This window comes from Perna viridis, chromosome 3, assembly GCF_037379345.1.
Source record: "Perna viridis isolate PV_CMFRI_1.1 ecotype Kerala chromosome 3, ASM3737934v1, whole genome shotgun sequence".
Taxonomy (NCBI): domain Eukaryota; kingdom Metazoa; phylum Mollusca; class Bivalvia; order Mytilida; family Mytilidae; genus Perna; species Perna viridis.
In genome coordinates, this window is record NC_142447.1 from 6,843,374 (window position 1) to 6,870,602 (window position 27,229).

The window sequence follows — 27,229 nt, forward strand, 5'->3', positions numbered from 1 at the left end:
CAATGGCTGATTTTACATTTAATAGACAAATAACAAAACAAAAAAACAAAACAAAACAAACAAAACAAAACAAACACAATAAAAAAAAATAAGTTCTAACAGTATCAAGATTGTGATACTAGTATTTTACAATACTCCGTTCTCGTAATTGGTCAGTGAAGTTCGATAAACGATCAATAACAAATAATCAATCTAAACCAGTTTCTTCTGTTAATGATAATTTGTCACTGAAGTACCAGTCCATATAAAATATAGTATGGTAAGGTATGCCTATGGTATGGCGAAGAAAAACCTGTGAATCATACCATGCTTTTTTGGTCTACATATGCTATATTTGTATGAGACAATAGTTCTTTCTGTATTTAGATCTGTACTTTTCAAAAAACTTCACTTTAAGCTCTTACTAAAGTCAACCATATCAAACCAAATCAAGAACGATAACTCTTGCAAATTGCTAATTGCGTGTACTATCTATATAAATTTTATCTGAAAAGTGCAGTACCATAATCAAAAACTAAAATGGTCATGTGATCTTTAACGTTTTCTGAACAAGAAATAAAACTGAATTCGGCGGGTTTTTGACATGCATGAATCACCTCCTTTCTGAATGTTATAAAGACTGATACTTAATAAATGCCTAATAATGCCGTGTCCAACTATCTGGAATACATTCCGACTTGACAGAAGATAAAAAATAACATTGTGATGAATCTGAAAGCAGTCAACGCTAACTCAAAACACCGATCAACATCAATTGTAATGAGATTTATTTCTTTGTAAATTGTAAGGCTAACAGACAAATCCTGATCGATATTTCAAATAATTCTATATATTCTCGTGTATATAATATTTTTCGGATGCCAAAGCTTATGTAAATGAGATTTATGAGAGTATCAATGCCTTTAATAACGTATTAACTCATTTGCTGGCAAACGTGGAGGCGGAAATTACTAGTCAAAGAAAACAGAATGTTCGCCTCCGTCTTAAACATAATCCGACAGAAATGTTATGATAGCGTTTTGTTCTTATATAAGGCCAAAAAAAAAAAAAAAAAAATAAAATGTCTGTTCAGGGTTACATTCCTCCCAAAAATAGGGTAGGTAGGTAGGCATTTTCATTTTCATTTTTTCTCGACTAAAGTTGAGCCTGCGTAGTTTCGGCAATCTCTGGCACAACGTATGAGTTTGATATGAACACTCTATACGCAGGTGCTGGAGGGATGTTGCCACAGATGAAAGGAAAGTTGACAATACGGAATGAAAAGTCATCACGTTTGTCGTAAAGTTTGGTCAGTGATTTTCCTGTACCATCGATTTCTAAGTGTAGGTCAAGATATGACTGTCTGTAGTATCCTTTATCTCAAGTTGTCGATTAATAATTCCAGCTATTGTAAACATCTTCCTCTGTATATTTGGAAGATGATTTGGAATTATTTCTTACAAAGTATGAGCAATCTCTAGCAAGAACTATATATTTGTATCTAGGTGTACCATCTTTTTTTGGAAAAAACAACGATGTATAATGTTTTTAAGTCGGGATTTTAACTGAGTATGGGGAATAGAAGTATACAGTGTTGAAAAATCATACGTTTTAATGCTATTATATTCAGATAATAGTCTTGAACTGATTGTCTCCAAAAAATCTTTACTAATGCAAGTTCATGTAGCTGATTGTAATATGTGTTTCTTCATAGTGTTGTTCTATGTGTCTTCTATGTCTAATAATTTTGTCTGGGTTTGTGTTTTGGACTTAAAAATTCAAACCTCGTTAAGGCTTTTAATGTTTAAGGTCTGCAGTCCTACCACAACACTTGTTACTCCCGTAGTGGTATTATTTCAATGTGGATCCTGAAAAATTCGAAAGATCTTTTGGAGACAATCAGTTCAAGACTTAAATAGCATGATGAGTAAAATAGCATCATTTTTAAGTCATGAAAGTGTATGGTTTTAAGTAGAAAATTTAATTTTTAATATACACACCTATTAATCATATCTTTTATTACGATACACTTATTTTTTTGTAGGAGCTTTGAACAAAATATAAGTACACTGTATTTTAAAATGTTATCTGCAAATATATTTTAAAAAGTTACAAATTTTTCTGTTCATTGATGTATTTTTTGAAAGACAAAGTAAAAAATGCATATTTATATGAATAAAGTGTTATCAAAATGTTTCATTCATTTGTTTTATTAAACCTTGAGTATGAAGAATGTCTGACCTGTATGTTATAGATGTAAAAATGTATGTCTTGTACCGTACAATGAGTGGCAACAAGCAGAAACCGTTACCCTGTCTTGAGCAGCTGAGTGCACTCTAGAACTAATGAAAGTTCATGTTGCTGATTGTAATGTGTGTTTCTTTATAGTGTTGCACTATGTGTCTTCTATGTCTAATTATTTTGTCTGGTTTTGGGTTTTGGACTTCAAAATTCAAACCTCGTTAAGGCTTTTAATGTCTAAAACTATCAGTCTGACACTGGACAAATACTAGGGGATAAAAGGCTCTTGAATATGATCTTAAGTTGTAATTGAAATTGTACAAGAACAATCTAATTATTTCATGTACAATCATTTTTAAATCTAAGAGAATGTTTAAAGAACTTTATTGTAAATGTTTTTCAGTCAACTTCTTCATGATAGAGCTCAAAAGCTCCATAAGTACAATCAGTCTATTTGGAAGCGTTGACAGGAGAGATTTGCTTTCTTGGTGACATCATTTATTATATTTTAGTGCCACGATACTCGTGGCTTCCATTGTGTTCATCATATGTAATACGCTTGGATTAACGTGATATAAATCCGTCTCCTATTCAAACGCTATTGTGACCTGGTTTTAAAAGTACTTTCGGTTTTACCGGAAATAATCCGTATTATACCGGAAATTGGCGGAAATCACCGATTTTGTTAATTTTAGAGAAAAAAATGTATTAAAGTCGGTCGGGAAACCCGAAACAGACATATTTTTTTGGCCAAAGTATGCCTTTTTCATGTTTTTAAAGTTTCATGGTTTTATTTGTTCAGTTAAATTATTCTTGTATAAGTATGCCTTATTATTTTGTCATAAGTGTCATGTTTCCATTTATTCAGCTAAATTATGTTTCCCTTTTTAGATATGTTCAGGGCCAATATTGTAAATGTATGATTTTTATGCATTAAAAATAAACATACAAATTATGTTTTCGAAAGCATACTCTTTTCATGAACGTATAGTATCAAATGATTTGTCTTTACTCGTTTTTCATGAAATGTTTTGATAGTATGAAAGACAGACGACACTTACCGTACCGGTGCTCCTGGTCCATGCTCTCAGTTTTGAATGGAGTCCGAGTTACTCATTTGCTTTTGTTGCTTTGGATATATGATTTTAGTTACTTTATGTTCTTTTTTGTGTATGTCTGTTTTCCATGTCTGGTCTTTGTCCCTGGATTGCATTCTTTTGATTACCGCTATAATCTTGGTTCCCTTGATTACTCTTTCTGATGTGGTACTGATCATGTGTTTCAACTTTTCTTGTGTACCAATTAAATACCAGTCCATATAAAATTTAGACACTGCCAATGGTAAAGTGATTCATGGTGTAGAAAAAAGCCACTAAACAAACAATGCTTATTCAGTCTACATATGCTATATTTTCACATAATAATTATTTCTGTATTCAGATCTATACTTTTGAGAAAACCATACATTTATTGCCCTCTAAAACCGACCAAATCAAACCAAATTAAGAACGATAACTCTTGCAAAGTGCCAATTTCATGTACAATCTATATAAATTTTATCTTAAAAGCGCAACATCCAAATGAAAAACCAAGACTTCTTATGTGATCAGTAACTGTTTTTGAACAAGAAGTAGAATTCAAATCGGTGGGTTTTTGACATGGATGCATCACCTCCTGTCTGATATTTATAAAGACTGCTATTTAAACACTCTTCCATCTTAAAAATAGATTCCTTTGAAAAAGCCAGTTACATTTGATAAATGTCTATTAAATCTTTGGTTTTTTTTTATCTCAGATACACAATGTGTATACGAACACAAAAATCAAGGTGAAAATGTGAAATAATGAAAAGTGTATTAAACAAAAGTTTCAAGGAAATGTCTTCCTAACCACTTTCATAAATTTTGGACTGTGATATTGATGAACAGTGATAAATGGTATTTAATGCTTTTGTCTAACAAGTTAAGCAAGTGTGCGAAAAATAAAAAAAAAAACAAAAAAAAACAAAAACACAAAACAAAGAAACAAAAAACAAAAAAAAAACCCCAAAAATGCAAACTACATGCACCATTTTAATTAAATGTAAAATGAATTTATAATTAAAGTGTCAATTTTGTAACAAGTCTAAAAGTTAATTCACAATGATATGCTCATTTTCTTCGGATAAAGTCTAGTGTTGAAATTAATTATTATTTTTACCACAAATGACGAGGATTTTACGTCAAATTTTCCACGTAATTGGAAAAGATTTGAATTTGTCTGTAGCAAACAACCATTCGTTCAATGCATTGACTTCTAGTAGTTTATTTTTGTGAACAGAAATTATGAGCTATCATTACAGTTTACTTGACGTTATTTATCATTTTGATTAAAAATCTTCTCGAAGAAAGCTTTCGATACTTTTGTCAGAATTGCATTTGTTCTTTGTAGCATATGAACGAATAATTTATATTTGCGGTTTTCAAGTACAAGATCTGTTAGAAGCTTTGATTAAAGAAAAATCTACGAGGGGATTTAAGGAGGTAAACCTAAAGTAAGGGGCACAACTCTTACAAATCACTGGAATATTTGTATTTAGCATTTTACATCAATCTTATGTAAGCATCAGAGTAACCTGTACTGATTTCATTCTGTTTCAAATAAAAGCTTGATGGGCTTTAGTGAAGTTGAATATGATACAAACATATCACTGATTTCAAGAGTTATGTCCCTTACCTTAGGTCTACCTTCTTAAATGTAAAGATAAAAAAGACAGGGGTCTCAAACACACAATCAAATAAAAGATTAAATAGAAACCTAAATGTCCATAACAAATAGTAATCAAGGGACACAAGATTCTAGAAGAAATAAAAAGAACACAAAGATCAGACAGTGAAAACAGACACACACAACAAAGAACACAAAATAACGAAAATAACAAAACAAAATTCTACAAAGAAAGAAAACGAGCAAAGATAGACTCCATTACAGCAAGTAACAACAGACAAAATATATATAAAAGATCCTAAAATAACGTAATATATCTAAACGAGTAATCAAGGGAACCAAGGTTATCGCGGTAATCAAAAGAATGTAATCCAGGGACAAAGACCAGACATGGAAAACAGACATACACAACAAAGAACATAAAGTAACTAAAATCATACATACAAAGTATCGAAAGCAAAGGAGCAACTCGGACTCCACTAAAGACTGGGAGCATGGACCAGGAGCACCGGTAGGGTAAGTGTCCTCTCTCTTTCATACAATCATATTTTCTAGAAAGCATCATAATGGTGGCTATTGAATTATCAGTTTTAAGGTATTTACGATTTTTCTGTTTTCGAACATATGCTTATTTTTTACCATGTTCACACAAAAAGGCGTTATTTGGGTCATCATATTTGTACTGAAAACGTAAAAAGTGAGCATTTGCTGTATATCATGATTAGATATCAGGTAATCCAATTAACCAATTTTATTATTATATTGATAAGAATTCTGAAGGCTTGCAACACGTGTTGATGTCATACTCTTCAATAACACGTGGTCACGGACAACGCCACGTTGAATTATTTTACCGTTCGACCCAATTGTTCTAATGATATAGACTTTTTATCAAATATAGTTTAGGAGAATAGGCTAAAAAAAAACGCATTATATACAGACTTTTTTTTATTTTATAAAATGTCGTTTTACTCAATTCTCCGATCTCTGTCACACTGTGTTTCTATGCCTATCAATTTTGAAGACTTTAGTTCTCTCTGTAAAAGCTCTTGAAGAATTATAAATTAGCGATACGTTCAGTTTCATCAAGGCTTTTCTTCAAGTCTAACGACCACTCTCATGACTTTTTTGACAATACTATGTGTCCATTCAAAACATGCAGACATGGAATCAACTTTGTATTTTGTCATGCCATCCACGAGTACAATGTAACTATAATCATCATTATGCTGTTGCTGAGTAGAAGCATGTAACTATATAAATACCTTAAAACTAAAAGTTAATTTGGCATCTTTAGTCAAGTTTGCATTTTTAAAGAGTAATAATAGTTTTACGAGATTCACCAGATAAACAGAAAACCAATTATAATTATTGAATTTGTATGCAGCTACTTTGAAGTTTATGCATATTAATTTCTTTAGAAGACAATTATAGTTTAGTATTATTAGAAAATAGTATTATTAGTATAATCTAAAGAACAGAAACAATCCTATTTGATAATATGCTGCATATACTATCGTCAAGGTCGATCTGGTCTGTTTTTGTGTCATGGAAACGTAACTTGCGATTCGCACATTAAGGACACTTATTTCGTAAAGTTGATAATGATTTCGCTTACGGTAAATGAATCCCAATATAACACTGTAATATAGTGTTTTATTTGCTACACAGCGTTGTCTATAATATTATCACCCAGAAGGCTTCAATATCAACGGAAGAAGGAGTGTTAATATGTTAAATAACTGACTTGCCAAAAGCCATATTTGTTTCTGAATTGATGCTTTCAAAGATGGCTTTAGTAACATATCTTTAATCTCAGGAGAGTCTTTAAAACGTCTAAATTGTTTTGTACGATGCACGTTTTTTCGGAACGATTTTTTGTAGCATTAAATTAATTAATTAGCCAATATACCAGTATTCCGAAAACAATTTAAGACATGTTTTATCGGGATTACTAAAACTGTATTAAACTGCAAGAGTGCAAATACATTTGTATATTGGTCTCTTTAGTTATATATAGAAACGTTAAGGCCGCATTAGTAAGCATAATAATTCACCTTTTCAGCCTTTACCAACCAACTAAATTTAGGTTACATATCACTAATTCAACCAATGAGATTTTCGAACGTACGCAAAAATAGTCCTACACAAGTTTTAATGCACTTGTGTTATGTTGCTGTGGAAAAAGTGCGCATCAAATCTGCTTGTGTTTGACAGGGAATTATATTTTCTTTATTTCTACACAAAATGGTCACTGTAACTTACTGAATTTAATATTTTTTTTATGAGTTCTGCATGAATACCCCTTGTGAAATGTAGGGGAATTCCCATTCTTTTTTCAGCTTATTGTCTTCTAGGAGCCGATGTTTCACTGCAAGGTAGCAAACCCCACATACTATTTTCAGGGCTATTAGTATACACATGCAGCTTTTAGGTGATATATAGTCTTCTTCTGGTTAGACTTAAGATAGAAGCTCCATAGCACATTGAACTTATTGAAGCTTGAATTGGAGCCTATGGGAAATGACATTAGTGGCTTGTAGTATAAAACATAAAAAAACCTACATAAACCCAAGTTAACAATTATGAATTAAAAAAATAACAGAGTATTACCACAGGAACCATCATTCGAGTGATAATCAGAAGAACATATTCCAATGATTAAAACCAAATAGTGAAAACAAACACGCACCAAAGAACATAAAATAACCAAAATAATACGCACAAAGCAACAAAAGTAAATGAGTCACCCAGACTAAAATCTGGTTGTTTGGACTTGGTGCACCTCTGGAATAAAAACAAGACAACAACCCCAACCCCAAAATAAAGTGATACTAGAGCTTCAGCGCATCTTTTGCCTGTCATGCTTTAAGCTGTCTTCGCATTTTAGCCATTTTTGCCATATCTTAATGAAATTTTCAAATTTCAACATTTGCCTTGCAATTTAAAGGGTGTTACACCAACTTATCACACGGAATTAATATATATTTTCCGATTGTGATATTCCGAGAAAAAAAAACCTATTGAACAGCAAAATATTTCCGGGGAAATGGGTGATGTGACATAGATATAATTGATATATTGAGAGGGTGGTGATCTACCGGGCAGTTCATCATTCATCAAATTTCTTTGAAAGGGCGGATCAAGTAGTTAACAATAGACCATAATAACTTATAGTGTTTATCCAATAGAAGTTCTAGATATTTAAATGAGGTATAATTTATTCATTTTAGGTATGTAGAAGACCAATCAAATCTTACAGCGTTAACCAGCCAATCGTTACAACATTACAGGAACTTAGAGACTTTGTAAGTAAAGTAAAAGTACTGTGTTCGTATTCATGTATTGTAACTATTAAGTACGAGATTTGTAAGAGTCAGGCAAAATAGGTAAGATCTGAAACGCATATGTCAAATATGATACCAATCTGACGATATGATTTTACTGAAGGAAACCTTCTCTTTTTGTAACTACATTGATTTATTGCATCACTATGTATATATGTTTGAAAAGTTTCCATAAATTGTAAGAAAATTGAGTTTTCTCACATAGTAATCTGCCCTTTAAAGTATGCATTTGCAGTGCATTTCAATGACATAATAACTCATTTAACCAAAATTATAAGGGAAATCTTATCTGTATCGTTTGATTCCGATTGTGAAAATGGTCAAATTGAACTGTTTGATTCTTACAGAGACTGACAGTTGTTTATCATACATACGACAGTGGAAGAACTGCTCATTTTTGAAAGCATAGAATTGCTCACTTTTCGGGATCATTACATTTCACCCTGGTTCAAGTTTTGTTTTACGTGTGTGATTAGTTTTTATTTATTTTATGGAGTTTTGTTGTTCGTCTTTCGTCCTTTTGGTGTTTGTTTTTCTTCAACGAATACCGTATTACATGTCAGTATTCTTCCTACCTGGGTTCGGATCTCATACTAAGACTTTACTAATACACATTGGATTGGTTTCAATTCTATCTAGACTAACCATATTTGCCTACAATCTAAAGAAGAACTCAGTGAGAAGTACAATTCGTCAATTTCTAATTATACCCTCCTTTCACATACTCGAATCTTTCCTATGGATCCTTAAATCTCCTTAATTTACAAGATTCGGAAAACTAACATAAATCCTTCCGAATAACACACTTTAAAGAGTGATTTTGCAAGTGCTTTAGGATGTCTTGTGAATGACTGAGAATTGATTATTCGTGAGAAAGACTCGTGTGAAGAGGGCATTATTGTGAAACTTGTCTAAACTAAACCCTGAAAAATCCAAAAACCTGTCTAAACTAAATCCTGAAAAATCCCAAAATATGTCTAAACTAAACTAAAAATTCCAAAGCCTATCTAAATTGAATCCGGAAAAGTTCCAAAGCCTGTCTAAAACCAGACACTTTTTGAAGTCGCATTCTATCACTTTAAAAATATTTTCAACCAAAGAAACCGAACATCAGATGAAATCGAACGATTTTGTGAGGTCCCAAATGTGTTCAGTAATATAAGTTAGCAACTTCTACAAGTCAACAGATAACACATACTATTTTAAGGCGTAATGTTCTTTCGGTCGCTCTTCTCAAGCAATTTTGATTGCTATAATATCTTAAACTATTGGGAAAAAAACATAAGCAAAAACTAACAAAAAAGCCGAACAAAAACAAAACAAATCAATACAAAAGATAGCAATCAAAGAAATCAAAAACAAAGCAAAACAAAACATGAAAACAAAACAGAAACAAAAGCAAAAAAGCAATAATCCAAACAAACAAACGACGAAAACAAAACCTGAAGTGGTCATCAATACTACAATTAGAATACCAGACCAAAACAAAGTTTTCCTACTTTTCACCACTTCGTTTAGTTGCTTAATGAATAAACCCCGAGATAACTTAAAGCTGATTCAAAAAAGAGTCAATGATTAAAATGACAAATGTTGCTGCCAATTAAGGAATGATAAATGGGAGATTAACTTTTAAAGTAGCTAATGAGCATGACATGTTATAAACTCAATCTAAACAATGATTTATCACGACACAAATATTTAAAAATATAGTTATAAATAGGGATTAATTTAAGAACAGGCAATCGTGGGAACGGTATTTGATATTTAATCTGAAGTGTACAAGATGCTTTGATGGACCATTTAAATGATATATGCAATGCTTTCACCCTAGAAACACTATACATCTATATTATTTGACTAAGTTAATTAGTGTGCACATTTTAGAACTTTTGTTGCAAATCTTAGTTAACTTCAGCAGTAAATATCGACAAAAACTCAACTTTCCCTAGCACTTTCATTGTTTCTCTTTCTTCTTCCCGAGTGTAATATTTTTTAGCAACCCGGTAGGTTAAAAACAAAGGACGTTTACCATACCGGTGCATCAAGTATATGCTTCCAGTTTTTAGTGGAGTCCGGGTTGCATATTGACTTTTGTGTCTGTGTACGAGACATTTTTAGTTTTTTATGTTGCCAACTGTGCAGTGTGTGTCTATTTTCTTTGTCAGGTTGTTGTCCCTTGGTTGTGTTCTTTTTCATAAACATTTTAATCCGTCCTCTTCATTGCCCTTTGAAATAAGGTCTATTAGGCCTTTTTCTAAACAAAAACAGTTTCATGCAGTTAAGGCCAGTTAACAGTTTGCCAATTCAAATACGAAATTGCCATATTTACAAATGAGTAATTAACGGAACCAAGATTGGAGCAAAAATTAAAAGAATATATTTCAAGGATAAAGACTAGACATACTATACAAATCAAAACCCCTTTTCGTAAATTTGAACTTTTTTCTTAAGAGCTTAATTTGGTTTTGACGAAACATGTATTTGTCAAATACTATCCTTTGAAAGAGTAATCAAGGTAACCAAGGTTATAGCGGTAATCAAAAGAATGTAATCCAGGGACAAAAACCAGACATGGAAAACAGACACACACAACAAAGAACATAAAGTAACTAAAATCATACATACAAAGTAACAAAAGTAAATGAGCAACTCGGACTCCACTAAAATTGGGAGCATGGACCAGGTGCACCGGTAGGGTAAACGTCCTCTGCTTTTCTAGAAACACCCACCGAGTTGCTCATAAAAAGTCAAGTCCGGGGTAGACAAACGAGGAAAGGAAAAGTATGACCCGTTGAATAAATCAGTTTTCATGGTGCTGATGGATACATAACGATCCACGAGTTCATGATGACGACCATAAAACTTCTGTAGTGATGACTTCAATCTTGTAGCAACATAACCCTGTTCCAGAAGCCTATTTGTTAGAGTTCTAGGGCAATACAAAAAGTATGCGTAGCTTTGGCAAGCTCTGGCATAACGTATGAGTTGTGATATGAACACTCCATACGCGGGAGCCGAAGGGATGTTGCCACAGATGAAAGGTAAGTTGACAATTCTGAATGAAAAGTCATCACGTTTGTCGTAAAATTTGGTCAATAGTTTTCCTTTACCATCGATTTCTAAGTGTAGGTCAAGATATGAGGCTGACTTCACAGTATCTGTAGTATCCTTTATCTCAAGTTGGGTAGATGCGATGTATCAAATCCCCGAAATTAGGATTGTTTAAAGATAATACGTCATCTATATAGCGGAAACTGAGATTGAAGGATCTAGCCAAACGATATTCTTTCTTTCTGATCAGATCAGCTATAAAGTCAGCCTCATAAGAGTGAAGAAATAGGTCAGCAAGTAAAGGAGCACAATTTGTTCCCATTGGAATGCCGACCGTTTGTTGAAAAACACGTCCACCACACTGGACACATATGTTGTCGATTAAAAATTCCAGCATTTTGTAAACATCTTCCTTTGTATATTTGAAATATTATTATTTTATATATAGATTGAAAGACATATCATAAGATTTATATAGGTTATTTTGGGTGAATGAAAAGTAAACTGACTAATGTTGATATGGTCAAAATATTACTTAAAACAAAATGAGGGTTTCAGTAAACATAATTAGTTTCCCTTAGTTATATTTTGGCTGGTTACAACAGTCATGATTTTAGCCAGCAGTGTATCAATTCAAGAAAATTATGTTATTTTAAAAATTTCTAAATTTTGACAACCTTTTTTTCCATAATTACAATGAAACCTTCTTAGACCGAAACTCTTTTGTACTGTAAAATTGGTTCGTAAGCCAGGTGTTATGTTTAACCAGGTGCAAAACTGGGTAGCATAGGTTTCCAGATTATACAGGATTCACACTACACTTACATTTATTTCATATCAATATTGCGAATGTACAAATAACACCATAACATGAATTTATGACACGACCTTCAACCGATCTCAACTTATTTGGAAGACTTTTTCCAAGTCGGCGCACCTGACCAAAGCTTAGCTTTCAGTTATTTGTAAAGACACTCTTTTACGTCTCCATAGTAGTTTTTTTACGACTCACACTTTCCTACTCGGCATGGTCTAAAAAGAAGTCAATGTTCTTTCCTATCATATTAAAAACGATTGTGAACGTTAAATATAATAAAAAAAATAGAGACGTATTTAATACAAATTTACGTGGGGAAAGTTACAAGACATGAAATGTATGGTTTTCACAGCGGTAGACAAATATCGTTTTCCATTGTTCTTTGAAAAAGGGACACACGTCAAGGATATGATGAAAAGACTCATGTTATGATGAGAAATATTTGTATATTTATATGATGTCCAGGGAAAAGTCATATATATATATATATCGGCACTTTTGAAGGAGTTTAAAGTTCGTTTCGATTTATTTTCTTTTGTCTGAAAACAAAGCGACCAAACTTTAGAATTAAGTGCATAAGAATTTCCTGTCATTAATAAGTTTTATAAAACATGCTAATCCAACGCATTTATGACCCAGACTGTACTAATAAAACGCATTATAGACTTTTGTCAAATTAAATATTGCGTTTGAATAAATCACGGTGATGTCCAATATCTTTTTCATTTTGTACAGTTGTCGTTGACATGAATTAGTTAATGTATATAACTGTTATTATTTTAATTTCTGTTTCAATGTTAACCACCATGAATGCTTTAAAAGAGAAATTTTAGTTGGAGAGAAATCGTGCTGTAAAACCTGTTAAACCCAGCATTTCAATCGGAAATGCCTGTTATTCTAAAAACACCCGCCGAACTGCTCATAAAGAGTCAAGTCCGGGGTAAACGAGAAAGGAAAGGAAATCTATGACACGTTGAACAAATTGGTTATTTTAGTGCAGTTGACGATACACGAATTCATGATAACGACCATAAATGTCTGTAATGATGGTTTCAATCTTGTAGCAACATAACCCTGTTGCAGAAGCCTAATTGTTAGAAGTCTAGCACGATTAAAATATTCTGCGTAGTAACGGCAAGCTCTGGTATAACGTATGAGTTGTGATATGAGAACTCCATACATGTACGTAGGTGCTGATGGGATGTTTCCACAGGTGAAAGGAAAGTTGACAATAATGAATGAAAAGTCATTGTTTTCAAATAGTCAATCTTTCTTTACCATCAATCTCTAAGTGTAGGTTTTCTAAGTTTTGTGATGTCTAAAATCCCCAAAACTAGAAATAGAGAAATTTAATCCGATTTTTCCAATTTATGCGCCTATTAAAAATTAAGGGTACGTGATCGCCATCAGTGAAAAGGATACCAGAATAAACAAACAAAACAACATTAAATAAAACAAAATAAACTTAAGAACTCCATACAGTAATCAAGGGAACCAACTAAGGTTCGAGTTGGAAATCAAAAGAACATATTTCAAGGATATAGAATAGGCAGGGAAAATAAACACACACGACAAAATAGCATGAAAAATAAAATCAAAATAACACGTGTAAAGAAACAAAAGTAAATGAGCGACTAAGACTCCACTAAAAACTGGAAACATGAAACATATGTACAGGTAGGGTAAGCGCCCTCTTGTTTTCTAGATGCACCCTCCGACCTGCTCAAATAATTTGATTAATAGAAACAAAAAATTGTTAATCTTTTTAAAGAGTAATCAAGGGAACCAAGGTTATAACGGTAATCAAAAGAATGTAATCCAGGGACAAAGACCAGACATGGAAAACAGACACACACAACAAAGAACATAAAGTAACTAAAATCATACATGCAAAGTAACAAAAGTAAATGAGCAACTCGGACTCCACTAAAAACTGGGAGCATGGACCAGGTGCACCGGTAGGGTAAGCGTCCTCTGCTTTTCTAGAAACACCCACCGAGTTGCTCATAAAAAGTCAAGTCCGGGGTAGACAAACGAGGAAAGGAAAAGTATGACCCGTTGAATAAATCAGTTTTCATGGTGCTGATGGATACAACATAACGATCCACGAGTTCATGATGACGACCATAAAACTTCTGTAGTGATGACTTCAATCTTGTAGCAACATAACCCTGTTCCAGGAGCCTATTTGTTAGAGTTCTAGCGCGATAGAAAAAGTCGTTTCGGCAAGCTCTGGCATAACGTATGAGTTGTGATATGAACATTCCACACGCAGGAGCCGAAGGGGTGTTGCCACAGATGAAAGGTAAGTTGACAATTCTGAATGAAAAGTCATCACGTTTGTCGTAAAGTTTGGTTTTTAAAACATCAAAAATAGAACTTATTTTTCTGTATACTAAGTAATATTCCAGAAGTTGACAGGGTAAGCATTCATAATATATGAAACTTACATTCACCATGACCTTTAATAGTTGCACGACCAATACTCTACTTTTGTTTTAGTTTAAACAGTATTTTATTACATAATTACATAAGCACTACATACTAATTACATTTAATTCAAATAAGGATTCAGAAACAAGTTATATTTATAGCACGATCTTACGAGTTATTCAAGGAGACTTTGAGCCGGCAGGGCGAGAAGTCTATTTAGATAACGAGGAAGGCGGTGCTATAAATGATTTGTGACATAAATTGACAACACGATAATTGACCAATATGAAATAAACAGGCGCGGGTAGCTCGTACCCTCATTTAGCGATAAGTCAAAGTAAGATATTAAGTTTCACTCTTTATAAAAATCAGACAGAAGGTGATTCATGCATATTAAGAATTCAGAAAATTTACTTCATTTCCTACTCAGGAACAGTTACAGACCACATAAACAGTTTCGGTTTTTCATTTTGGTGCTGCACTTTTGAGATAAAATTTATATAGATTGTATATGAAATTAGCACTTTGCAAGAGTTATTGTTCTTGATTTGCTTTGGTTTGGTTAATTTTAGTGTGAGATGAATGTATAAATTTCTAAAAAGTACAGATATTAATGCAGAAATAATAATCGTATTGTGAAAGTATAGCATATGTAGACCGAAAAAGCATCGTGTATTTGGTGGATTTTTCTTCACCATGAATCACTTTACCATTGGCAGTGTCAGAGTTTTATGTGGACTGGTACTTAAAAATATATGGCAATTCTCTAAAGGCGGCGTTGTCCCTGTGCAATATTTATGCTAATGAGGTTTGATATTGTATGGCTCTTTTCCTGTTGAGTTTAATGGAAACACGTGACCTTTCATGCTATATCATACAAGATTTCCAGTCAGAGCATATTTGGGCTGCCTATCATAATTATTTATGGGAAAAGAACAAAGAAAAAACATCTCAATTCATGTTAAAAGTTTCGAAAGAACTTGTACACCTTTTTTACCATAAGCATATATTTTTTCAGGTCTATAACAAACTCTGGACTACAGTACATATCCTCAGATGCGTTCCGAAGAAACAAGGATCTCAGGATCTTGTAAGTTGTACTATTTTAAGTATCATTCTGTGTAAGAATCAGGCAATATGTGGCACATCATTTTTTCTCAATTTGGTATTTTTTGCCTAAAATATATTCAATACGTCTAAATAAAACCGAAAAAGTATTTAATTTATCTTGAATCATCTGTGACGTAGATATGTTTACTGGTTATTTAGGGAAAAGTGCGGAAACATTTTTTTCGTCATTTTTTCATAGTGTTTTTCAACTAAATTAGGGTGCACTATACAATTACATTAAGGCGCACTGTTTCGCACACCAAGTTACCCCCCTCAAATTTTGAAAAAATTAAAATTAAAAGTTGAAATTTGGTGGATATATTGTTTCAATGTAGATAGGCATTTATACATAGACAGATGTAATATATGTTATGGTAAACAGGTGTAATTTAAATGAAAAATGGTATCCGGAACGTTTCAGTCTCCTGCCGTATTAGGTTCTCTCCTCAGCATCAGATGGCTGATTTTCAAAATACCTTTAATTTGCAGGAACTTTTGGGACTGAAATTGTGAGAGAATGAATCGAAAAGGGTCTTATTATTTTTTTAACTTTTTTTCACCTACTCCATGCATGCTTTCATCCTGTAGTAGTGTCTAAGTGCCTGATATTTTATAAAACATAATATTTGGCTGTTAGTTTTGGAAAGGCACCCCTGATTTGTACTAAAACTCAGTAATATTTTTTTCAGTATGTTACCATGGCTACTGAATTTTAGAAGAATAATCACTAAATTACTTACAAATGACTTGAACATCCACACACCAAGGATTTAAAAAATATGCACTTTTTTATGACAAAACACTAGAAATTTCTGTGTTGACTGCCTCAAAACAGCTTCATTTTAACAAAATGAGACCAAATTTTGAGAAATGACCTAACTGTATTGTACTACCTTAGGTCTATCAACATCTTAAAAAGGCAAACTTTGTAAACACTGTTGATTAGAAATTTCGTATTCAATTTATATTTCATCCGGAATTTATGCTATTGAAGGATTTCAAAATCGAAAACCCGGGTACATCAAAATGAAGCACGATTATCCAAAAGTGTTACCAAACTTTTTATTGTGTCGAAATGTCAAGGTGTTATTATTTATAAACATAATTACACATTGGAGGGTTTTTTTAAGGGTAAATTTTTGTAAGAATCATGCAAAATCTAAATAAATGTGATACACCCCCACTAAAAAAGGCTACATATTTTTATTTGTGTAATTATGTTGTGTTTTATAGATCTGTATTATGAAATGTGTAATTATTCCTTCCAATCTGTCTGATCTTAGAAGATAATCAACATTGAAAATTCAATAGATTCTATTGTATGTGATTGTCATTTACAGAGTTCTCCCTTAATTTTGAAATCAACAGTGCATTCGATATATTTTACCTCCTAAGAACTTGGATTATATGAAAACCCGAAGGTTAATTTTTGTTTACTAAGAAAATTCGAAAAAAATATAAAAGATAAAAGTATGTAGGTTTTTCACCCATTCTTAGCTGGAATGCTAGTTGAATAAAATTAAAAACAACCTCTTTCCGTGATTCTGAATGTCAGTTATGGTAATGGGGGGTATGAAGGTACCTGAAAATCAACATGATGAGTGGGGGTGTACGGTGGACCCTCCCAGTCCATGGACTATGGACACATTATCATGAATTCATGGGATCAAATGATTATATTTTGAAACATTTATTGTTACTTTTCATGGGTTCATATTCATACTGTTATTTAAACGATTATTAATTCATTGACTCCAAGTGAATTTGTACGAGAAAATACATGTAGCAGTTTCCAACTATCATTGTTTTTTTTCTTCAAATACATAAGTTGAAATGGAGAGACCATACGCAAGTTGGAAAGTTAGAACTCACCAAAAGAATTTAGTAAACCGTAATATTAAAAAAAAATTAAAAGATTATGTACGAGCGCGTTTATGATAATGTACATTTGTGTTATGTTATTATTTTTTTTACTTCATTCACATGAATCAGTAATTTAGTATTACTGATTTGAAATAACAAAGCGGTCAACAAAGCGTTTTTTCTGACCTTTTCGTAAAGTATTTATTTATTGTCCCAATGAATTGAGTTTCACCTGAGTTCTAAATAAGCTGAACCTTCGAAGAAAAAGTGCTTAACGAATTATGTAAGAAATAATTCAGGGAAGTCACGAAACTTGAACTGAAAGAAAATAATGATAAAATGATTTCCCATTGGATATTCATCTTTCCTTCCATTTGTTTAGCTAATAAGTCATTAAACGGTTAATTCGTGAGTAATCTATTTGAACTGATACTTTGGTGTAATATTCTGAGCAATTAAACACTATTAGTTCTGACGAGGGGACCTAATTTGACAGAGATGATCAATTTATTGCCATTTTTATATGATCAACAATTGCGATTAACCAAGTGCTACATATGGTCATTAAGGAAATAATTAAGGTAGGCGGCTTGCATAAGTATGTCCAGTTGTGTTGAGCAATGGATAATTGATTTTTGGACCTGAGACGTTTCAATATTATTTGTATTGCTATCATAGTCCCTAGATTAACGTCTCGAAACATGATTAGCCATATGTTCTTGAAGTTTAAATGACCCGAGGTCGTCCATATCTTCCAGGCCGTTACAAATGTCTAAAAACGGAGAAGTACTGTATGCACTAATTTCGTCAGGAGAATTTAATTGTCATGGTGATTTCTGCAAGCAATGTAATTACATCTAATATGTAGATCAAGTTTGGCAAATCATAATTAAGGCAAATTCAAATATCTTCAAGAAATACTCATTATCAAATAAATAACTCAATCATCTCCTTAACAATTTGATAGTGTTTCAATTACACACATCTAGAAGCATGAAGAGTTTAAAATTTAAAAAAAAGTATTTGTAACCTGCAATACTACAACTACTAAAACCGTATAAAAGCAATCATATTTCATATAATACTAAAACCAAGTTAAGATAAAATAATGTTCCCTCAGAGTGAAGTTTAGGGCTAATTTGATATTAATGTAATTGATCCGCCGATTCATTCGCATAAAATTTTTAAATACCATTAGCTTTAACGATGGCATTATATTTGAAATACAGTAAATGAGAAATGTCAATGAACTTTAACAACATTCGAAAAAAACTTTATTGATCTTAAAACGGAATTAAATATACAAACCTGTAATGATATTATTTGTTGGTATGACCAAAATAAGGGGAAAAAAACAAAACAAAAACAAAACAAAAACAAAAACAAACAAAAACAACAAAAACAACAACAACAAAAAAAAACAGCAAAACAAAAACAAATTATATCATTCGAAGAAAAAACAAGAATTGTGTCTGCATTTTTCCTTAACATATGTACTTACACGTTGCGTGTATATTGCATTGAACGTTTTGCTATCAAAATTATAATAAATGAGTTGCAGCATTCTTGCCTCTTGTGTGCTTTCTTCTTCCTGTGTCTCTCGAATCCTTCTTCCTATTGTGCGTCTGGTGTATTTTGTTCCTATTGTGCTTATCGCGTCATATCTTCCTATTGTGCCTCTCGTGTTTTTTCTTCATATTGTGCCTCTCGTGTCATCACTTCCTAATGTGACTGTCGTGTTCTCTCTTACTATTTTGCTTCTCGTTTCCTTTCCTCCTATCGTGCCTCTCGTGTCCTTTCTGAATGCTACTTAACGCATACAAGTAACTAAATCAAACATGAACTTAATTTTAGCACGCTTATCTCGATTTCAATATTAGTACTTTAGTGTAAAATTAACTTATTAGTACTATATCTGAATATATATATATCCATGCAGAGTCTTAACACATTACGTGTGAGGTAATGCATTCAGACACGGATCAAAGGACGGGTGCGCCGGGCGAACGCGCCAGTCCCCTAAAATTGGGACGAATAATTTTATTTGCATGAATTATTGATTTTTCACGAAATCTTCATCCATTTTTATTTGCATTTAACCCTAACCTGAGATCATGGATCCGTAGTAATGGGGTGTTCAGGGAAGTTACATAGAAATAAAAAAAAGAAACAAAGAATTATGCAGCGAACTATAACTCAATATGATATATAGAAAACATATTGTTTGCAGTTGGGGGGGGGGGGGTGATACATGCACTGGATCAGCATACGCAGACTTTGTCTTGGGCGATATTCTTCCTTCGTGTACTAATTTAGTATAAAAGCAGTCACTCGCCGAGTCTACTTTACATAAATATACATATTTACAAAACTTCACAAAAGCACCAGTTTTAAATGTTTTTAAATTGCGCAATTCATCTTGAACGGGACTGACTGTAGCATGCTTAAATCCACGAATTTATAGACAGATCACTGGTAACGAAATATGAACTACTTGTTTCTGTCATAAGTAAAGATAAGCTATAGTCAATGGCTATTAAACATCAGTAAACGAATTAAAACACATCAGTAATTGAAATAGAAATTGAAATTGAAAAAAAAAACAACAACAACAAAAACAACACCAAAAAAACAAAAAACAAAAACAAAAACAAAAACGAACAAAAAAAAATAGTTATGGTTCCACACATGTTTATACTTTGCAAAGAAATAGCTCTCTTTAAAAATTCAAAATAAATTATTTTTTTTCTAATTTGATTTTTTCGCATTTTTTGCTTCTAAAAATTGTTCGAATGAGCTTGTACGACAATCGCACACATGCATATTGTATCTTACTGTATTTGGTAAAAGAATACTGTTTAATGCATGTTTTAAGTCTTACGTTATTCATTATTTCAAGTAGTACAAAAGTGATCAATTTGAATGAGTTCGTTTTTTTTTTCTTATTACAATTTTTGTCTTTTGTGTCCTTTGTCGAACGAATTAAATATGTAACCACTGTAAAAAGTTGATGTTATTTGTTGTCTTATCTGCAGGGACAATAACAGATTTCTTCATTAAAATGCAACACTGCAACATTATCGTTTCTATTCCCTGTATAAATGGTCAAAGTGTATCTCAATGTAAGCAGAGGACGCATACCCTACCGGTGCAACTGGTCCATGCTCCCAGTTTTTTGTGAGTCCGAATTGCTGAATTACTTTTGTTACTTTGTATATGTGATTTAAGTTACTTTATATTCTTTGTTGTGTATGTCTTTGTCTTCTTTTGATTTCTGCTAGAATCTTGGTTCCTTGATTAATCTTACCGAAAATAAAGTACTATGCAACATTTGTAGGTGTATCACCATCTTCCCGCTTTTTAAATGGATGTGAGCATAAGTAAAAATCCCTTTTCAATATCGGATAGGAGGTATTCTACTTATGTCAATAAATAAACCAACCTTTATTTTATAAACATAAACAGTTACAGACCGCTTTATAAGTTTCGATCGGTTCACTTTTGAGATAAAAATTACATACATTGTATATAAAATTGGAACTTTGCAATATTTATCGTTCTAGATTTAGTTGATTTAAGAGGGGGGATTCGTTAGTACGGTTTTCTATTTCTCGTACCACCTCTAGTATTGACAGTTGCAGTAATAGCTGTAAAGCTAGATACTTAATTATCTAACCTCACTTTTGTTAAAATTTAAAAAAAATAAAACGTAATGTCTTGAATATTAGGCTGTAACCAAAAGTATTTAATAAAAATACATGTAAAAAAATGGACTAATTTCAATACAAGAGTTACACATAGACCATTTTAAACCTGTAGAGGTCAAGGCAAGGTTACCTACCGTAACACGTTCATTTTTTGATAAGCTATGATTTAGCGACACAACTGGAAATTATTTGGAAACTGTCACCGTTGGTCTCATCGAAGTCAAATGTATCCAGCAGTTTTCTTTTTTCATCTAGCTCCTTATTGTCTGAGAAACTAAAACAAAAACATCATAAATATCTATAAAAGCGTGTTAGTTAAATAATCACGAGAATAGCGATTATTAAGGATCTTTTAACTGGTATACTTTTGTTTGGACCTAGTAAACAAAAGTTAAAAAATAAAAATTAGAAAAAATCAAAATGGGAAGAAAGTACCTCATAATGAGATATATTTTCCATTTGTATACCATGCATCCTATTGATGTTACATTAAATGACGCACTACGGCCCGGTTGTCCTTTATATCTTCAGATTTGTAACATGCCATCATCTGAAACATTATGTAAAAAATCATAGCTGTTACGTATAGTTTAAAGCGGAAACAACAGTAATGTTTGGGCCCTCCCTATCCAATATATTGACCAGTTGGACGAAATATTAACCTTTCGTTAAATAATGTCCAAAATATTGACCAGTTTGACGGAACCTTAACCTTTAGGTCACTTATGTCAAGTATATTGACCAGTTGGACATAACCGGAAACGGAACCGGAACCTGTAGTTTGGTAATTTCAAACATATAGACCAGCTGGACGGAACATTAACTTTTAGTACATGATGTCCAGTTGGACATAACTTTATCATTTAATTCAGTTATGTCCCAAATATTGACATGTTGGACATAACTTCATCATTTAATTAAGTTATATGCAAATTATTGATCAACTGAACGGAATTATTGACCAGTTGAACATAACTTCATCATTTAATTAAGTTATATCCAAGTTATTGATCAACTGAACGGAATTTGGAATCGCAATCTACATCCTATTAAATAACTTATCAACATTCTGATACTTGATACATTTGTTTTTTATTCAAAATATAACGATTCTCAAAAAGTTTTTAAATGCTTAAGGTAATACTAATATCTATTTAAATAACTCATTAGTAAATAACAAGTCATGTGTTATGACATTGTCTGAGAATAATTTTATAGAAAACTAAGATATTATACTCGTACAATCCCTCGAAGCATTGTTAAGCTGAACTTATTTTACTGTAATCCTTTATTGTGACAGACATTATAGAATTATTTCCTCTTTAATCGGTTGGTATTTATGTACTGCAAATGATCTCAGACAGGTTTCTTTATATCAAGTTATAAAGTCTATTATTTTTTGTATATAAAAATATTTATAGAAGCTATTTTACCAGCATTTTAAAATTGGCCCTCCTCTTACAGAAAATGAACTCATTTATTTGAATTTTAATTAAAAAAAAAAACGTCAAAAAGCATGACATGCTAAATTTGGTAAGAACACATTGCAACCCAATGTCAAATTACTTTCGGCAAAGTGGAAAATAGGGTCTATTTAACTACTCCTCTATTTATTTTACTGATATCACAATTCAAAATGTGAGCAAGGGTTCTAGCGGAAATCAAAAGAATTTACCCCAGGGATAAATACTAGACAGGGAAAACAGACACAAACAACTAAGAACATGAAATAACACGATCAAAGAAGGAAAAGTAAATTAGCAACTCGTATTTCACGATACACTGGTAGCATGGACCAAATGCACCGGTAGGTTTTAGGTAATACTAATATAACAGAAGAGAAACAAACAATCAGAAATTTAAAACAGGACTCGCGTTAGGTAGAAGTTCTAACTACGTATTCATTGTGTTTCTTCACTTTGTGTTCGTTTTTAGATCGTTAGAACGTGATAGGAACCGTTAAAATGTCTTTTATTCCATTTAACACTGTGTCAAAATATAATTAAGTACCAGTCCATATAAAATTCAGACACTGTCCACATATAAATGATTCATGATGAAGAAAAAAACACTGAACAAACAATGTTTTCCAATCTACTTATAATATCTTTACGTAACAGTTGACCTTTCTATATTCAGATCTGTATTTTTGAGAAAATCATACATTTATCTCCCACTAAAATAAACCAAATCGAGCAAACTCAAGAACAGCAACTCCTGCAAAGTGCTAATTTTATGTACAAACTATATAAATTTAATCTCAAAAGCGCAACACCCAAATAAAAAACTATGACTGGTTACGTGGTCTGTAACTGATTTTGAATTGGAAATGAAAGTTAATTGAAACAAAAGTTAATTTTGTGGGTTTATGACATGCATGAATCACGTCCTGTCTGATTTTCATAAAAACTGATACTTAATATGGAACGTTTGTTGGATGTATCAATTACAAAAAATACCGTCATATTGTTAACGTATGCACAAATGCCAGTTTGTCCCCAATTAACTTTATTTGCTCCCGTCAAATTCATTAATGACACTACCAGATCTGTATAAAGCGTTTAGTTTAAGATGTGGAATTGTACCGTCAGAAACACTGTGGATATTTTCATTTTTTGTTTTGTTTTATGCTTGACTTTGACAGTTCTTTCATAATTTAATACGTCCCTCCAATTTGTGTCTATGAGTTTGTTTATCAGATATCTCTCTTCGTAAACTTTTTTGTATAAGAATGATTGAGCAAAGACATAAACTACTGTATATGGATGATAACAGATATCTACAAAAAAAACCCCAAAACAAACAAAATCAAAAACAAACAAAAAAAAACCAAACAAACAAACAAACAAACAAAATCGAAGACATAAAAACGACTGAGTTTTGTTTTGTTTTGTTTTTTTTTATGTATATATTGAATACTTTCCTTTCATCTGTTTTTTTTTATTGCAGTGCATGACCATTGTAATACATAATCGAAATTTAGAGTAAATTTTCATTTCCTCTTCTGGTTTCTGAAAAGAGATACACATATGTACAAGTACACCATAGTAAGAATTTGTGTACGCTGTGACAATGCAGTTGTTGCTCATCTGTTTTCAGCTATATCATTTTTGACATCTTTCATTCTATTACTTTCAAATTTTGACATAAAATAAAAAGATTTTAGAAACAACAACGAAAAGTACACACACACGTTTATGCCTTGTTATGAATATACAAAATAGCCTTACGACTTAATCAACAAAAATTCTAAAAAAAAAAAATTATCAAAAAGTTTCGTTTTTCCCAATAAAGACATTTCCGAGCACCTGCTTTTCAATTTATTTTATTTCTTTACGACATGTTTAAGCAAAGTTTAGGCGTTCAATTTGCACTGTGGTAAAAAATGTGAGAAAGACTTTTTGTGGCGTTACTGTAGAATATTATGATTCCTGACTAAGTCTATACACAAATAATTGCCCGTCCGCAAAGTTATAACAGTTTCCTTACTTTGTAACAAAACCTTTAAGTAGCACTCCACATAAGGATCATGCAAAATGTGATTCATTGTTGGAAAGTCTACTTATACTTATTTTTTGTTTAAAATGCCATAGTAAACAGAAAGTAACATGTGGCTTTTCATATAAACCTTGTTCGTGTGAGATAAAAATTATATAGAATGCACTGTAGAATTCAAAATTAAGGGATATAACTCACTGATGTAAAAGTCACTAAAATACAATGGAAACTATTGAATTTTCCATGTGGATTATCTCTTAAGAGCAGACAGGTAGGAATGAATAATTATACATTTAATCATATCGACATATAAAGCAACTTAACACATAAAAAATAAGAATATGTTGCCTTTTTTTAAGGTATATCTTATTTTACAGAATTTTCTTGATTCTTACAAAGACTACAACTTAAGTTTCGTTAGCTCCAAACCTGCTTGAAATTAAACATATGTGGGTTGATGAAGTTCTTATAAACATGTAGTTGATTAAGATTCTCGGCGTTTCCATCTAAGCAAGCCAAACAATGACAGTAGTGTTTAAGTCTAAAAGGAATGACAGCAGTGTAAATATCTATACTCTGCAGTTTTTGACAATACAAAATTTGATAATTTATTTTTCACAGCACAATGATTTTCTCTTCACTGACTGACGTTTATGGAAACTAATCTAAGGACTATTATTTTTATTTATCCACTTGTAATTGTAAATTTGACAAACGCAACAATATTCATCGAGCCTCTCTACAATGCAACGAGAAGCATAAACAATTCTTTGAAATCTCATTTTCCAAATCCAATTATGTTTCTGAATGAAATGACAAAGTCTTTAATGAATTTATTTCTAGACCACTGGTTACTAATTCAGAAGATTTAAAAGAAAAAAAAAGAAAAAAAGAAAGTAGAATTAGCAAAAGTGATTCGTACCGGTCAGTGGAAAACAAGCCTAATTTGGAACAGAGGAACCTCTGATTTAAAAATGCTTTTAAAATAAGTTCATTCCAATTAAGTTAAGTTACAAAACATTCTTGCCATTTTTTCTCAATCTGACAAAAGCAACTGTTCTTGTGTTTTCAAACTAGACATTATTAAGAATATCACGTGACAAGTGTTTAAGAAACTCCAGATCGCTCTGCTTCTGATTACTCGATTCAAAATTGCATCTTAAACTGTGAATTCAGAGATAATTTGAAGAAAAAAAGAAATTGAAATGTTATACAGATCGAAATAAAAAACAGCTGCACTTTTGTCAAGCTTGTTAGTTTTGTTTTTATAGTGTTTTGCACTGATATGAATTTCAAGTTTCTATTTATACTACAACAAAACTAAACTTGATTTGAATAGCATATAATCAAATTGCAATAACAACATCGAAACCCTTTGAGTCATTTCCGCTGTCATTTTCCAATATTATTCACTGCTAGAATTTAAGGAGCGGAATGATTTTACATGTAACACATTTTTTAAAAACATAATAGAGATTAATGGCAGGATTCAGTGACTTGAAAGTGCAAATCGATAAATAAGTTGTCGATGTTTAAAATAATACGGCTATATTAAGATTTATAACATTTAACAAAATACAGAGAGTATTTCTGCTTTAAAGAGTAATCAAGGGAACCAAGGTTATAGCGGTAATCAAAAGAATGTAATCCAGGGACAAAGACCAGACATGGAAAACAGACATACATGTACACAACAAAGAACATAAAGTAACTAAAATCATACATAAAAAGTAACAAAAGCAAATGAGCAACTCGGACTCCACTAAAAACTGGGAGCATGGACCAGGTTCACCGGTAGGTTAAGCGTCCACCTTTATAAGGTATGTAAGTCTCGTTCTAGTTTCATGGTCTTTACCGGAATTTACGACGTAGAACGTATTGAAAACCGAGGACCGATCTGCATTTTATTGTTTACTTCCGGATACTCGAAACACTGAATAACAATGCAAAATCCTCTATTTTATGTTTTTTCTTAATACCTTTATCATGTAAAAATAGATATGTGTTATTTTTTATCGGTATTTTTTACACAAAAAGACGTTTGCCCTCAACACTGAACTCAACGCTCTCTAAATGACAAGTCTCCATGTTTTTGAATGGTAGACTAGGACTCAATCGCGAGGTCACATGAGGAGACTTACATACCCCATTCATTTTTAGAACTGCAAAAAGGTGAAAAAAAAAGGTAAATGAACAGGCTTTTTTATCTGGCAATTGGCACTTCAATTTGAATGGGAACGCTGTTTTTCCCCGACTCAAATAAGAAAGATGAAAAAAAAGAAAGGCATTGCTTCAAATAAAGACCGTAATTTTTAAATCTTTGATTATAATTTCCATAACATCCATCCAAAACACGCGAGATAAGGAACACCAAGGACTTACTGTGTCTCATTTTATGAACTACTCTGAAAAACCATCAAAATAAAAAGTCGTATGACGATCTTGATGGCATTTCAGTCCGTATCGTCGAAGTATTC

The 27,229-nt window shown here is 32.1% G+C and overlaps 1 protein-coding gene across 1 annotated transcript in view; it reads left to right on the forward strand.

The window, feature by feature from the left end:
* The window catches only part of LOC148620831 (BDNF/NT-3 growth factors receptor-like), a 78,529-nt gene that overhangs the window by 24,106 nt on the left and 27,194 nt on the right, over positions 1-27,229 (forward strand). The window contains exons 2-3 of the mRNA XM_088573876.1: positions 8,160-8,234; positions 15,593-15,664. Coding sequence (XP_088430002.1) covers positions 8,160-8,234; positions 15,593-15,664 — 147 coding nt within the window. The remainder of the gene's footprint in view (positions 1-8,159; positions 8,235-15,592; positions 15,665-27,229) is intronic.